We start from the raw sequence: 16312 nt of genomic DNA on the forward strand, positions 1-16312 counted from the left end.
TATTAAGGTAGATAGAAGGCAAGTTTTGCTCTCAGTGATTGGTGTTGTGCTTATATTAAGGTTCTTTTCGGTCTCTACTGGTTGTGTCAGAAGTGTCTTACTTTAAAAGTGATTTGAAATCGGCTGAGTCTGTGGATAGAATCCACTGAGTCCAGATATTCAGGTAGGTTTGGGGTCTCTTGCTGCTGCAGAATATTAGGTCTTCCATTCGTTGGAACCATAGTTTTATTTTGGGGCACTCCCACCATAGGTGAAGTAGGGTGCCCACCTCATCTCGGCACCTCCAACAGCTATTATCTATGGTTGGTATCATTGCGTGTAGCGAGTGGGGCGTCCTATACCCGTATGTTAGCCATTTATACGCAGTTTCTTGTGTCTTGCTGGACACCGCGCAATGTAGTGTGAGGTCACAGATTTTGTGCCATTGTTTGAGAGTTAGTGTTTCCCCTAGGGCTTCTTCCCATTTTCCCATAAAGAGGTGTTGGTGTATTCTGTTCTGTGAGGAGCATAATGTATAGGGTTGATATGCCATGTTCCATTGGATCTTTGTCTGTGCAGATCACCCCTAGTGGAGTTAGGTCTCGTGTCAGGAGGGGTTTCTGTGGGAGAGTGGTGAGGAAGTCTGTCAGCTGTTTATATCTGAAGCAGAGCATGAAATTTGGGGTGTTCGTGTCGGTCATCTTGGTCAGGGGTTTGATCTGTCCCTCCGTGAACAGGTGTCGTGCTTGGGGGATGTCTGTGCCTATCATCCTCTGGAACGACTTTGGTTCTAGGCCTGAAGGAAAGGCTGGGTTGTTTGTTTTTTGCTTTTCATCTTTGGGACAGGCCAGTTCAGGATGGCTTCTTTTTTATCCAGCTCAGGATGCTGTCTCCCACTAAGAACCCTGTGATCTAGGTATTCCTTCGGCCATCAGTATCTGGCATTTGTCTTGGCGTATGGTCATGCTGGATTCTAGCCAGGACCATATCAATGTGTTGCAGATGCTCTCACTGAGAGCCACTAAATATTGCTTTGTCATAAAAATAGGCACAGGCAAAGTCCTGTAGTTCCTCCAGCAACTAATCAACCTGTAAAGTAGCTGGGGTGTTTTTCATCCTGAACGGCATGACCTTAAATTGGTACAAGCTGAATGCAGTGATGAAGGGCAACTTGGGGATCGTATCTGCAAGCGGGGGTATCTGCCAGTAATCGCAGCTCAGGTTGAGAGTGGAGACCCAGGCAGAGCTAGATAGTCGGTCAAGGAATTTGTCCATTTGGGGCATGGGGTAAGCGTTTGTAGTAGTGTTTTATTTTTTATTTATTTTTTTATTTTTTTTGAGCTGCTTATAATCCACAATCTGAATCTGAGACTGTACCTCTGGGATCAGTTGAGGGCCTATATTAACCTGGGCAAGGTTTCTTTCAGCCTTCGCCTCAGCTGTCGGATCCGATATGGCTCAGTCTCTGGTCTCTGTATGGGATTGGGTAGAGATGACTGCTACTGTAGCCTGGCATTTGAGGTATGCTTTGATCGCATTAATGTGACATAAACTCCAGGTTTGTCCTTTTGCTCCCTTTGTGCCTCCCTAGGTTGTCTCCCCCCTTCTTTTGTACTACTTCATAAGTTTCCTCCTAGGAAACTTTCAGCTTTTTCTTCCTGGTTAGTATCAGCATGAACACTCTCGGGGCTTAGTGCGTCAGTCATAGTAGGCTTTCTGGTGGGTTTAAGATGCACTTCGGTTAGATGACCATTTACTTTTACAGGATGTTAATGATCCGATTGTCAACTTCTGGCAGCTAAACCAGGGAGACCTCACTGTAATAGTTGTTCTGTAGCTTCACTGGGTGGGGTGTAGTCCCGGGAAATCTCATAATCCGCTGGGTGAGACACAGTGGGCCCGTAGATAGTCTCTAACTGATGCTGAAGGCCTGCATTGTGGCGTACTGGTGTCCTCAGATCATGGGGCAGTTCTGCTCCATGTGCCCACGTTGGCCACATTGGAAGTAGCGACTGTTAGAAAATTATTCCAAAATTGGGAATGGTGTGGCCGAGTGGAGTTTCCGGCAAAGGGCCAATGAGGCTTGAGACCGAGGGGTTGGTTTGGAGGAGCCCCAGATTGAGGGCACAAATTTGTCTGCCAGCTGGGCGATTGCTTTAACCCCTTAAGGACACATGACGTGTGTGACACGTCATGATTCCATTTTATTCCAGAAGTTTGGTCCTTAAGGGGTTAAGGGTGCAAGGTTCTTGGTCCCGCACATCTTTGGCAATGTTGGCAAAGACTTGCTGCAATCATATTTGCTGCAATCTGTCCTCCAAGGTGACTAACTGACACCCTTGCAGTCAGCTTCGGGCTGCTCTGCTCATTTTGTGTGGGTGTTTCTAACCGGAACCACTGTGTACTTATTTGGTGTGATGGTGTTTTTTCACCGCTGGGTAGTTTCTGCTGTATTCCTCTGGGATGGTTCGATATGCCTCTGCCTATCAGCTTTCCGACTAGGATGGGGCCCAGTCGCAGGACTCCACATTGTGCAGATGGCACTGTTGTTAAAAGTCCATTGATGTCCCCGTCTTGATCATCAAACTTTTTAAATGACTGGTGGATCACCTTAATGTTGCAGCTTGAGTTGAGATCCGGAGTGACTGCATATCTTCCAGGATTGCGGCCAGAAGCTTTAGCTCTGCTGATGACCAGTTTGGCCTTCTCTTCTGTATCTTGACCCTTCTGGGCTAGTAACTCCTGTGGGGTCAGGTGGCTACAACGGTCAGGTGTCTGTAAATCTGTCATCCTGACTGCTATACTTTTCAACTGAAATCTTTCTGGACTGCTTTGTGCAGTGGATCCCACTTCTTAAAACTAGTATCACGGGCAGCAGGGTCGCTGAGTGTCCCTTGTTGGCCACTTCTTTTCTCCACTAGTCTCCCCAACGAAACAGATCATGTTTGATAAAGCAAGTGCCTGCCTGACACAAAGATGTATTGCACAATAACACAATAGCTTTCATCCAGTTGAGCATTTTACAAAATAACTCTGTATGAACATTTTACAAAAACACTGTATGAACTGGATGCCTAGAGAGTCCTCAACCGTTCTCAGATTATATGTTGTTTACTGGAAGATTGTGCTCTGATCAGCAGCCTTGGACAAAATGTTATCTGAAGTTTGTTCCCCTGCAGGTCTCTTGTAGTTAAGTCTTTGAAGGGCATTGAAGAGTGACATTAGGATTGTTTGAGCCGATGAACATTAAATGCATCATAAATTACTTCTGAAGAACTCTCAGATGCAAGTGTGTCAGACTGATGGTCAAAGATAGAGGTACCAGGAGTCTTTTAAGGAAGAGTAAAGATTGAATCTTGTCTTGCATCTTTTTGTAGATCTTTCTCTTAACAGAATTGTGACTCTTTCTGTATTAAATGGCCTCTGTAAGCATTGTATCTGCTTCTCATTTAACTAGTTTTAGTGTCTGAAGTCTCCTGGTGCCATCATTTTATTCAGCATTAAACAGTTTCTTAATTTATTTTTTTTATTATTATTTTTTTTTAATGCTAAACAAGAGTCCCAAGCCGCACATCCCCTCCGTACTGCTTTGACAAATGAGGACATTTTTAGCCTGAGCAGCAATGGACAGCTGTGATTGGCTGAGTGTCAGCTGACTGCTTTTAGCCTATCAGAGCTCCATTAAGGGTATGACTACAAGGAAGGAAGTACTCTCTGCCTTAGCTACACCTCCAGAAGGGGTCGGATTGTGGGTGGCCATGGAGTCTTATTTAATGTTAAACTTTTTTGAAATAGATTCACATTGAATGGAGGGACAGTGCCAAGGGACTCTAGGATCTAGAACCAATTCAAAGAGATGAAATGGTTATAGTGACTACATTTAACAAATGCATAGGCACAAACTTGTATTGTCAAGCATGTGGCTCGCTCATTGGCTGAATTGGAATGTCTACTACCACATCTGTTCTTGATCAGATCTGATTGTTGGTCACTATCAAGATATCCTTGAAGTAGTGGTGCTCTTGCTTAAAGCCAGCAAAGGATTCTGGAAGAAACTAACCAGGAGAGAAACAATATAAACTAGCTGAGGACTGAAAAAGGAACCAGAAGGTACTCCTCAAATTGATCAAACCTATAAAACTAAAGGGCTTGTTTAGACTGCCATGCCTATTATACCGCTATTCTAAGAGTTACTGTGGTTTACAAGATGGAAAACCCCATTCAAAATGTATCCACGGGGCTGTTCCTAATGGGGATTCATGCTGGGATCTATGAAGAGAGAGGAAAAGCTTACAATTTGGAAAAAGGTAAAATATGTTTTCTCCAGAGAACAAAGCACATACAGCCAAAAAAAAACAGGAAAAGACTTATTAGGGTATATATTTTTAAGTTTTAACTTCCTATTCTTATCAGCTAGGTGGGCTGTGCTAACCCTATTTTGATGCCTTGGATTGTCAGGGAAATGGGCAATAAAATCATTACCTTAATAGTATATGAATAAAGGGCTAGTTGGAGCAGTGTAAATTTAAAATACATTTTTCAATACAACAAAATAGCAAGTATTGGAAAACCACTGTTTTACTGATGCAGTACATGAGTGCAGTGACTTGATTGAAAGAGCATGCTGGTAAATATTATGTGACAAAGTTTTTAAACAGTGCAACATTTTATTTCACTAGCGCAGAGATCAAACTACATTAATATTTAACTGGCCATTTTAATATTTTGCATGTCGTGTAATGCAGATTGAAAATTAACTTTTTGACTTGTTTTTTTTTTTTTTCTCTTCATCTTTTAGAAGAAAGCACTCCCATGTCACAATCTTCTTTCTGTAAACTCAAGGTCAGTCGCAGTGGTCGGGTTCTAAAACCAGTTCTGAAAGATTTGTGTTGGGAACAACTGGCAATGAACAAAGACTTCAACACTACATTTGAGGAAGGGTGCCCAAAGGAACTGGATACCTTCTCTGTTAGTATAGTTCTAACATAGATATTGTATGCCTTTATTTAGGGTGGGAGGATTTCTACTGTTTTTAACACATTCACTACCAATCACTTCTGTGTATTTTATTTTATTTTTTAATAATTTTAGTTATTTCATATCTATCACAAAGACTTCTGATGGGTCTGCATTGTGAAGTCTGTTTGGACAGCCACAGAAAGTCTGGCCGGGGCTAGAAGTTAGGGGCTTGCAAAAGCTGCAGACAAAATAACTGCATTTTTTGCAAGCTGTTTTTATGTATAACCCCAATGAAAAATGCATAATTAAATGCAAGCAAGTTTACATTTGGGGTAACTTTATTAAACAGTAATTTTTATTTATTTTGTATTTTGGCATTAGTGTCTCTTAAGTGCATGATATACACTTGTATATCATCTTGCTCATCAGAAATTGGATTTTCATTTCACATTAAAAAAAATTATATATGGAACCCAATTTAAAATCTAAATGCATGCGAAATTAAGAAATTTTATTATTAAAGGTTCTGCAAGGCATTTTGACTGTGACTGTCATAATAAAAGACTGTGGTCTTTTACTATGTAGCAGTAAACAATGCGTGTTTGCCTTTGCAAAAGTTAGTACGGTAGTGCAGTGCATTTTTGTGCGGCACCGAATTAAAAAAAAAGTAATATGCAGAACTAGAAAAAGTGTTAGAGGTGAGGAAGGAAATGCTAGTAAATCTGGTTTTGATTTTGTTTTTCTTTATCCGTCTTAGAGGGGATATGATGGCATTTTTTTATTTTTTTTTATAATGGGGGTATCGGTGCGCTGCCATGATAGCACGCGGCAATGCTCCAACCAGCCTGCTTCCGGGAGGAATACAGAGCCTCCCAGGCCCTTCTCTCCCTCTGTTGGAACTAAGTTCCAGCGGGCCGGTGAGGGAGATCTTTGATCTCCGCACCTGCCCAAGAGGGCTTACAGCAAGGCTGGCTCTGCATGGGCTGGCAGGGGAAAGGATCTCCCCTGCTGTCCTTGGTGCATGGCCATCTAAGCCCACCGGGCGTTTTCTGCAGACTCACCATCGCCCACCTGAAATCTCAAACCACCCACTAGTGGGCAGTAGGGACCAGGTTGACTACTCATGGTATAGAGACCAATAGGTTTGCTATTTGTCACACATGTGGTCCAGAAATGCTACTGTTGGGGATACAATCAGCTATACACGGAAAGACTTGATGAATGCTGATTGATTGAGCCCCTCCCTCTTACAGAATTCCGGGAACTAGTTAAGAAGACAGACGTTTTCAATAACCAATTCAACTTGTTTAATGAGTTATATTTCTACATTTGTTTTATATATTTTATAAGGAGGGAGGAAATGAGTATATGGTCATGTTAATTACGTAAATTGTTTTTCACAAGTTATAATTATACAATGCATGTGTATTATATTAAAAAAACATGTTTACAAATACCAAAATCTTGGATTATTAACAAGAACATTTGGCACGTAGTAAGGTCTTCCCGTAAATAGGATGATAATAATAATAATTTCTCTTCTGAGAAAAAGGAAAAGAACGGTTTATTCCAAGTTCAAATTAACACTTGTATGAACAGCTAGGATAGATAGTGAAATGGATATTCGTATCCTACAGCTATGACAGTGTTAAAGGAAATTCACCTTTTAAAATTTTCAGGGCAGAATTAATCATAAAGCAAACGCTTGTCAGGAGCCCTGAAACTGCTTCATTTACCATCCTTATGTGATAAATGAAGAAATTAAGACATTCTCCTCTGATAAGATAATTTTGATATTATTGCCCATGTAGTGTGTATGTAATTTTCATTAAGGCTTAGCATTACGATTTTAAAATGGCATACATTTCCCATAATCAATGTGGTAGCAACAAACTCACAATCCGTCTCCTGTTCAATTCCTAGCTTTATATTTCTGTTTACACTTCTTAAAACAGACATGCACAACTTGGTAGGTGGGGGGCTAAAATTAAAATCGGCTAAATCAGAGCTTGACAAATCCCAGGCGCCCATAGCGACCAGGAAATTTGTACTGGCGCCTGGGATTTGTGAGACTTTTCAGCCCCGGCTCCCCGAGATTGGAGGGGGGAAGTCAAGCCCGCTCAAGGCTGAGGCAGGCCGGCTTAAGGAGTGCGGCAGCGAGGGAGGAAGCTGTAATCTCCCTGCTCTGATCTCTTGCGCGCCCTCCAGTGATGCCAGGAGCCGGAATATGACGTTATTATCGCTCGAGTGGGACAGGTGTTTTAACTCCCCCTTGCTAGTGACACTGTGGCTGCCCTACCTCCATGGCTGAGGCAATCCAATGATTCCCCATTAAAAAATATTGGGAGACTATTGCACATGGGCGGCATAACGCCATGCTGCGCAATCAACTTCTCAACTAGATGCATTGAATTAGTGCATCCCTATGAGGAGCATTGATGTAGGTGCTGCACACTGCAGCACTAACCCGGTAAGCACTTCAAGAGGCAGTCTGAGTGACTGTCACTAGAGGTGAAAAGTCAGTGTTTACATTGAAAAGCGTGCAGGTAAAGTATATAGACTTCAGAACAACTACCTTAAACTGTAGTGTTTCTGGTAAGTATAGTGTCCCCTTAAAATTTTTATTTTTGACGTTCTAAAATATGGGTCTTATCTTTTTTTAGCTGGCTCCTAAATTTCAAGCAAACTTGTCAAGCCATGGGCTAAACTTCTTCGGGCTGCAGATAGGTTTTTAGTGCATCAGTGTTTGTTGTCTTTATTTTATTTATATTTTTATTCATTCTTTTACTCCTTACTTTGTTTCCTTCCCTTTCTTTATTTTATCCCCTGTTCTAATTTTTTTTCTCTCCTTGCTGGGTATCATTTCTGTTCAGGGTTTTACTCCTTACTGGGTATCTTCTAATTTTATTATTTTGCTTACGGTTTATCTCCTTTAATTATTTTATCCCTTCCTTTCATTATTTTACTGCTGACTGTTTACCAGGTGAGTGTGGCATTGTTGGGCGGTGAGTGTTGCAGGATTAGGGAGGGTTAATGTGATAGTGTTGCAGAGCAGGGGGAAGTGAGTGTGGCATGGTTGGAGCAGGTGTGTGTGTGTGAAGGTGTCACATCTAGTTTTTGCAGGAGTCTGCCTGACTCCTATCCCACAACCTCCTCCTAAAAATAGCCTTCATAAGAAAAATGGAAAACCCATATGCAGTCAACAAAGCAATTTATGGGATAACATAGGCACTTTTCGCATTAAAGGAACACTATATAGGATCAGGAACACAAACCTGTATTCCTGACCCTAGTGTTAAAAAAACACCCTCTAGCCCCCCGTACCCTAATAAATATAGTAAAATCTGACTTTTATTCCAGTCTTCTGCTGCTGACTTTGCCCCTGATCTGACTCCTTGGCTGACATCAGAATTGTTTTTCTGAGCCAATCCCATTGGATTGGCTGAGCTTGTCAAGGAGGCGGATCAGGGGCAGTGCCAGCACAAGTCAAACACTGCCATGACCAATGCGCATGTCCTCATAGGGGTGCGTTGAAATAAGGCACATCTATGGGGAAAGTTCAGTGTCTCCATGCAGAGGATGGAGACTCTGATGGGGCATTCATTTTAGAGTGTAACAATTGGGGAACAGATTGTCCTTGCACTTAGGGCAGGAAAACAAAAAGAGCACTACCCCAGGAAGCACCTCTAATAGCAATTTGAGGGATGGTCAGTGGAGGTATCCCTAGGCTGTAATGTAAACACCACATTTTGTCTGAAAAGACATTGTTTACTGCAAAAAGCCCTAAGGGAATGATTATACTTAACAGAACTACAATACGCTGTTGTTCTGGTAACTATAGTGTCCCTTTAAGGGACACTATAGGGTCAGGAACACAAACCTGTATTCCTGACCCTAACGTGTTAAAACAATCATCTTGGCTCTCTTGTTTCCCTAAATATAGCAAAATCTTACTGTATTCAAGACTAAAGCTGTAGCTCTGCATGCTGTTTGCCTCAGAATAGCAAGCTGTCTACTGACATCATCAGAACTGGTGGCCTGATCCAATCACAGTGCTTCACCATAGGATTAGCTGAGACTGACAAAGAGGCAGATCAGGGGCAGTGCCAGCAAAATTCAAACACAGCCCTGGTCAATCAGCATCTCCTCATACAGATGAATTGAATCAATGAATCTCTATGAGGAAAGTTTACATAGGACACGAGGCCATGCGTTTAGACTGGAAGAAAGAAGATTTCGTCTAAGGCAAAGGAAAGGTTTTTTTTACTGTAAGAACAATCAGGATGTGGAATTCTCTGCCTGAAGAAGTGGTTTTATCAGAGTCCATACAGATGTTCAAACAGCTACTAGATGCATACTTGCAAAGACAGAATATTCAAGGATATAATCTTTCAATGTAGGGTAATAACTGCTTGATTCAAGGATAAATCTGACTGCCATTCTGGGGTCAAGAAGGAATTTTTTTGTCCTAGCTTGTTGCAAAATTGTGCTTCAAACTGGGGGTTTGTTTTTTGGTTTTTTTTTTTAGCCTTTTGGATCAACAGCAAAAAACAAATATGAGGAAGGCTGAACTTGATGGACGCACGTCTCTTTTCAGCTATCTAACTATGTAACTATGTAAGTTCAGTGTCTGCATGCAGAGGGAGGAGATACTGAATGTTTGGATGCATTTTAGGCAGCCATGACCCAGGAACATTGTTTGATGTCCCAGACCTAAATCAGCCAGGCATCCCATGATGGCAGCTGGCACATATGACCCCCTATGTCCTGAGTGGCAAGCTGACAGAGCAAAGCCAAAAGTCCAAAAAATACATCACAGAATTAGTTAAACGAACACTATAGGGTCAGAAACACAAGCTCCCTATAGTTTTAAAACCACAATGTAGAAACATTTGATTGGATCAGACCTCACAATGATTTCGCAGTTGGAAAAGGGTTACTTCTTTCCAGTGCCGTGGGTGTCTGCCTGTGCTGTCCCCATCCCCGATCCACCTGCTTGACTGACATCAGAATTGATGATCTCAGCCAATCACAATGCTTTCCCATATGCAAAGCCTTGGATTGGCTGAGATCATCAAGGAGTTGTTGCAGGGCGGTGCCAAACACTTGGCTGAGTGAGACTGACACTCGCCCACATCGACCCCCCACCCCGAGTTGAGCATGACAAAATGGAGATTTAGGCTAAAAGCTGTAACATATACAATTTATTGGGGTCTGCAATATTTAATTACTTTTTTTTTTTTATCATTTATTTTTATGGTTGAAATTTCTTCTCTCACATGCTACCAGGCTAATATCATATCTGGTAATTTCTTTAGAACTTAAAAAGTCGGACATCGTCACGGAAAACTGAACTCCACTGTGGTTCAATTAGCCCTGGAAAAGGTAAAAAAAAAATCAATTTTAATATGAAAGGGGAGGGCAAGGTTTCAGATATCATGTAAGCTGCATGCATTGACGGTTGGGGAAAATGCCTTGTTGTATTTTTACTGTTCTCCTAGATATTCCTGAGATTGTCTAGTATAGATCATTTAAAGGACCACACATTTGCAGCACACTATCAGTCCCCAATGTAAGTAGTCAAATGATTTTTGGACAGTTTGAATTCTTACATGGGTTCTGTTGAAAGTCACTCTCATACGATCATCTAGTACTCTTAGCCTTAGTGAGCTTGCCTTGCACTGCAGGGCAAAGATAAGCAATGTTAACGGAAAGTGCTGGAGTTTATGGTGCTTGCAGTGTACCTTTTGAAGTCGTCCCAAAGCAATGCAAGCGCTGAGAAGTGAAATAAACTGTTTTAAGTTAACATTTTGGATGGTGTTTGATTGTGTATGTGTGGGTTTATTTATTAAATACTGTATTGTGATTTGAAAAATGAGCTTAAAAATCTAGTTTTAGAAGGGTTGCACCAACCATTGTAACAACTAGAGCATGTTGTAGTGGTTATGATGCCAGGGAAGTACCTAGGCACTGTTCCTTGGTAAGGGTGCAAACCTTTTTCAAAACACTGAAATAGTCATTGTAATTCTTTAAATGCTATGCTTTGACTATAGCCATGTTGGAGAAACCTAGTGTTTCTCTAGCAATGAAATACACACTTGGAACCCCACTTTCTGTTGGAACACATCTTATAAGCATGGAAAGTGGTTTATGGGCAATTATTCCTTAAAGCAGGCTGTCCCTTCCTTGGATTTTTAATATAGAAACATAGAATGTGATGGCAGATAAGAACCATTCGGCCCATCTAGTCTGCCCAATATTTCAAAATACTTTTAAAATAAGTCTAGGATAGCCTTATACCTATCCCACACATGCTTAAACTCCCTCACTGTGTTAACCTCTACCACTTCAGCTGGAAGGCTATTCCATGCATCCACTGCCCTCTCAGTAAAGTAATACTTCCTGATATTATTTTTAAACCTTTGTCCCTCTAATTTAATTGATAGCAGAATCTGATGGTGAGAGAGACCAGCTTCAAAGAGAACCTACCATACGGAAACTAAGATCAGCAGGTTCTGCTGAGAGCAGTCTGGGATATACTACTGACTATTCTTCTCGTAGAGGGTTGGATAGAGAAAAAGCTTGTTCTGAAAACTTGCATTTGAATAAAACCTATTTTTTGAGAGGCCGTTTCTCAGACTTTTCAGAAAGTGCATCAGAAATAGAGTATCTACAAGGAAAATCAGTCACTTGGAATCTGACATCATTGGGCACAGGGAGAGTTGAAAACAAGGCAGACGGTGCCACTGACCGCTCTGCTTGTAGCAAACTTCCTAGAAATCAGGCTGGTCTTGCTTATTTGGAAAGGAAGGTACATAAAGGTAACTTATAGATAGCATACATTGATATAAAATATTTTGCTTTCCAATGTTTAGCCATTTTTAGTTTCCTTACTATTGTTGAGAAAATGGAAGTGCATGATATTATCCAAAAGCAGTACGTGGTAGTAAACGCTTAAAGGATAGCTGTCACAATGTATTTTGTTGTTTAGATTTTCATGTAATTTCTGCTATATACTATTATTTATTTTTGAAGCGATCATTCCCAATCTGACACTTTGTCCAAAGGTGCATAAATATGTCTGTCTGTCATACCAGCCAGTGCTTTTTTTATTTTATTTATTTTTTAGTCCATTTTCAAAAGTTAAATAAAGGCACAATGTAACATGAACATTTATATTAAGATGTTGTTGTTTTTTTTTGTTTTTTGTTTTTTTTTTTAAACAAGACTAAACTGCAACTTGAGGCTAGAGTTGACAGATATTATATATTCACTAAAGTGTGGTTTGTTAGAATTAAACATGAGTTTCAAATTTTGGGCTAAAATAGTCCAACTGGAACAAGTCTGTTGTTTTTTCAGTTCAGCTATTTTGACCTTCCATACTTTTATATCAATTTCGACTTTCTGATAATTCACACTTCAAATAATAAGCCGGAAATTATTTTGTGTGGGCAAGGATGACCCTTGCATTTTTCTGCCAATTCTGTGCCTGTTTGTCATTGGTAGTACATAAACCTGAGTTAGACACCGGTATAACTAAACAGCAAATTGCTAGAAAACCTATGCCTCTATTTTGAAATGTATCCAACGGGTTGTAGGTCTTTGTTTTTCAGATCAACTTTTTTAGCTTTTAGCAATTTTGTAAATTCAGCTTTTCATTTGTTATGAGTTTAGTGAATAATCCCCTTTATAAATTGTTAAATACTTTCACTTGATGTTCATTAACCACAAATAAAAGCATAATGACAAGAATAACCAATTAATATATAATGAAACAAACTGAGTACATTTTCAGATGTTTATGGCATTTATCACTTCATCTTGTAAGCGCAGTGGGAAAATGTTTAATAGTGAACTGTTTCTAGAACACTTTTGTCCCTAAAACTGGTTGATGTTAAACTTCTTTTCTAAACAAGGGATTTGTTGAATCAAAGCTCCCTAGTTTATGCTACACTAAGCAATAATATATGCATATTGCAGTTGGTATTTTGTAAACCCCCATGGAATACGTTGCTCTAAATATTTTTTTCTTTGTTTTAGCACCAATCGTCACATGCACTGAAAAAAATTCAATCACAATGCATACATTTAGCCCTGAAAAAACGGATATTGAGAAATGCACAAAAAAATCACCTGTTGTTTTGCTGACTCCTTTGATATCCAAAGATAAATTGAAGGCAAGATGTGTTAGTCATAATCTACAATATAAAACTCCAGTAAAGATCCATCCTGATTACTGCAGTATTGAAAGTCGACCAGATACGTTTGAAACTGAAACAAAATTAATTCCCAAAACCCTGAATTTAAGAAAAACTCCCCAGAGCTTTGCGTCTGATTTTGATCTGGTTTCATTTGACTCGAAAACTGTGTCAAAACCGTTTGGATATCAGAATACCACATGTGGACCTGACACTATAATGAGCAATCACAAAGACTCTGCAGAAAACAATGAGTCGAATTTCAACAGCCATAGTGTTTTAACTAAGAAATATGGTCAAGAATATGCAGGCCACAAGCAGGATGATCATTCTAGGTAAGTTCTATACTAAAGTTGTCCTGTGCCAGTAACCCAATGGCATATAAAATGTATATGTAATTTTGTAAAAGAAAATCTAAACTGTCATTTTTTTTATTTAAATGCTGAACTTGGTAGACACGTGTCTCATTTTAGCTATGTAGGGTTTATGGTCCTATAAGTGACCTGGCGGCATCCTCTGGCTCTATTCAGCAAAGTAAAGACCATACATATTTTTATTTTTTCTCTTTTCTTGACTCCTAGGTGCAAAGAACAGAAATCTAGAACAATGACTGGCAGTGAGCTAAAATGAGAGGATAAAATGTAGACTTACACATAAAAACATTTTTTCACATTGCACACGCATTAAAGGAACACTATAGTCACCTAAACAAGTTTAGCTTAATTAAGCAGTTTTAGTGTATAGATCATGCTTCTCTGGTTTTATTGCTCAATTCATTGCTATTGAGGAGTTAAATCACTTTGTTTCTGTTTATGCAGCCCTTATCACACCTCCCCTGAATCTGACACAGCCTGCATGAAAAAAAAAAACTCTTTTCACTTTCAATCAGATAGAATTGTTTAAGATAAATTACATCTTTCTCCGTGAATTGAACTTTAATCACATACAGGAGGCTCTTGCAGGGTCTAGCAAGCTATTAACATAGCAGGGGATAAGAAAATCTTAATTAAACAGAACTTGCAAAAAAGGAAGGATAAACTTTAGATGACTCTTTACAGGAAGTGTTTAGGAAGGCTGTGCAAGTCACATGCAGGTGTGACTAGGGTTCATAAACAAAGTGATTTAACTCCTAACTGTCAAACTGAGCAGTGAGCGTGCAGGGACATGATCTATACTCCAACACTGCTTCTTTAAGCTAAAGTTGTTTTGGTGACTATAGTGTCCCTTTTAGCTATAGGGATAAGTAAACATAATATTACAATTTCTGACAAGGTATTTTATCTTTAACAGTCAGTGATGCTCAGAGCAGCAAAATGCTGAGTGAGCTTGTGCTGCATTTCTCTTTAGATACTGGTGTGCCAGTAGCATTATTGGGTTATGATGTTGCCCTGATCAGCTTTTGTGGCATTAAAAAACCACTGCATCCCACATATTGAAGGGGGGAGGGGTAGAAATCACTGTTTACTAGATATACCCCCAATGAATACATGCATGAATGTTAATGCATGTATTCATTCGGAGTATATGCTAAAAGAGCTTGCAAAGGCTGCAAACCTTATGAACTGCAGCCTTTGCAAGCCCTCCCCTTTTTTCCCGGAAGAGACTTTGGCGATTTTCCTATAAAGAGACAATCAGAGGCTTCTCATTGAGAAGCCCCTGAATTGGTGCGCACGAGCTCATGCGCGCGACGGCTTGTGCGTGTGCAAACACGTCTGTTTTGAGGTCTTGAACAGAGAAACTGGTAAGTAGGGAGGTAGGCATGCTCAAGTAGAGTGTCTGCCACTTCCGTTGGCTATGGGGAGCTAATGGAAGTAGGAAGGAATCTTCCCTGGCTGTTTCCTAGCAAATTTATAAAAAATTCTCCTAGAAATCAGCTCTTTTATAAACTGGGCTTAAACTAGGCTACTCCTCACTCATAAAGCACATCAGCAAGCTGAAGTGCCTTTGGGGTGTGGAGTGGTCCTTTAAGTAAAAATAAGTAGCATTTATTAATATGAAGGAGTAAGGAAATTGCACAGATGAAACAATTTAAATAGAATATCATCCATTATTTTTTTTTGGATGAGGGGAGCATGGGATTGGCAGTTTTTTGTTCCATGGAGGTTAATGCCTGTTCCCTCAGTATACTGTTAACTATTTTCCTGTTGTTCCTGTAGCAATTTTTTCAACATTCTTTATTTTCAAGTTTTTCAACTGTTAATGTGGGATACAGAATAAAAAAGGGGAGGGGTACAAGTACAATCCTTATATTCAGGTGAGTTACGATTTGGCATTTCAGGATTGGGGATAAAGAGACACAGTTGTGGTTGGTGTATCGGATGTCATTAGCGATAGTCTCTTGCGTTGACGTTGGCTGTTGGTCTCTGGGATGTCAAGGAGGTGGGCTGTAAGTCAGTGGGCGTGTATATGGGCTAGTACCTTGTACGTCTAGGGGGGTTACAGAGGCGGGTAGGGTGGTTGGAAGGCGGGGGGGTTGCGCTTTCGTTTGTGGGTCTCTATGGTCTCCATGAGGCCAGTACCTTACGGCGTTGGTTGCGGTGGATGGGCATTGAGCTGTCGGAGTTAGTGATCTGTGGTGGGCGCTCCGGGTCAGGAGCCTGCCTGGGGGGGGTGTGTGTCCCGTGGTGAGAGTTAGGGGGAGAGGGGGGGTCGCCCTTTGTAGGTTTCGGGTGATGAGGGGTCGGTGTTGTGGGGGGGTGGGGGCCATGTTGCCGTTGTTTCCAATTGAGAGCAATTGTGTGAGGTAGGGGTTGAGGTGTCAGTTTGGATTGGGAATAATATTGATGATTCGATTGCCAGTGGTCTGGCGAAGACGTTTGGGGGTTAGGGAAGGTCTGAGAAGTGGTCTCTTGGAGGGGTCGTGGGGGAGGGGATCAGGGCGACTGTCTAAAGGAGTTGGGAGGATTTAGGGGTGGGTCAGTCTATATATGACCTAGGGGTCCCATATTTTGTTGTGGTGGTGGGTTGTGTCGTGAAGTAGGGCCGAGAGATTGTCCATCTCCCTGGCTTCCTCTATTTTCTCGATGGTTGTGTCCAGGGTGGGAATGTGTTTGTTGCCCCATTGTTCGGCGATTGTGCGTCGCGTGGCTAAGGCGATTTTTGGCGAGTAGTTTGTTTTGTGCCCTAAATAGCGGGGTATGGGGTTTGGATAGTAACCAGACCCACGGGTCTAGAGG

The 16312-nt window shown here is 40.9% G+C and overlaps 1 protein-coding gene across 1 annotated transcript in view; it reads left to right on the top strand.

Annotated features, from left to right (window-relative positions):
• The window catches only part of LOC134582597 (uncharacterized), a 146154-nt gene that overhangs the window by 100130 nt on the left and 29712 nt on the right, over window positions 1-16312 (top strand). The window contains exons 8-11 of the mRNA XM_063439266.1: window positions 4778-4947; window positions 10257-10323; window positions 11385-11759; window positions 12979-13471. Coding sequence (XP_063295336.1) covers window positions 4778-4947; window positions 10257-10323; window positions 11385-11759; window positions 12979-13471 — 1105 coding nt within the window. The remainder of the gene's footprint in view (window positions 1-4777; window positions 4948-10256; window positions 10324-11384; window positions 11760-12978; window positions 13472-16312) is intronic.

This window comes from Pelobates fuscus, chromosome 13 (assembly GCF_036172605.1).
Source record: "Pelobates fuscus isolate aPelFus1 chromosome 13, aPelFus1.pri, whole genome shotgun sequence".
Lineage (NCBI taxonomy): Eukaryota > Metazoa > Chordata > Amphibia > Anura > Pelobatidae > Pelobates > Pelobates fuscus.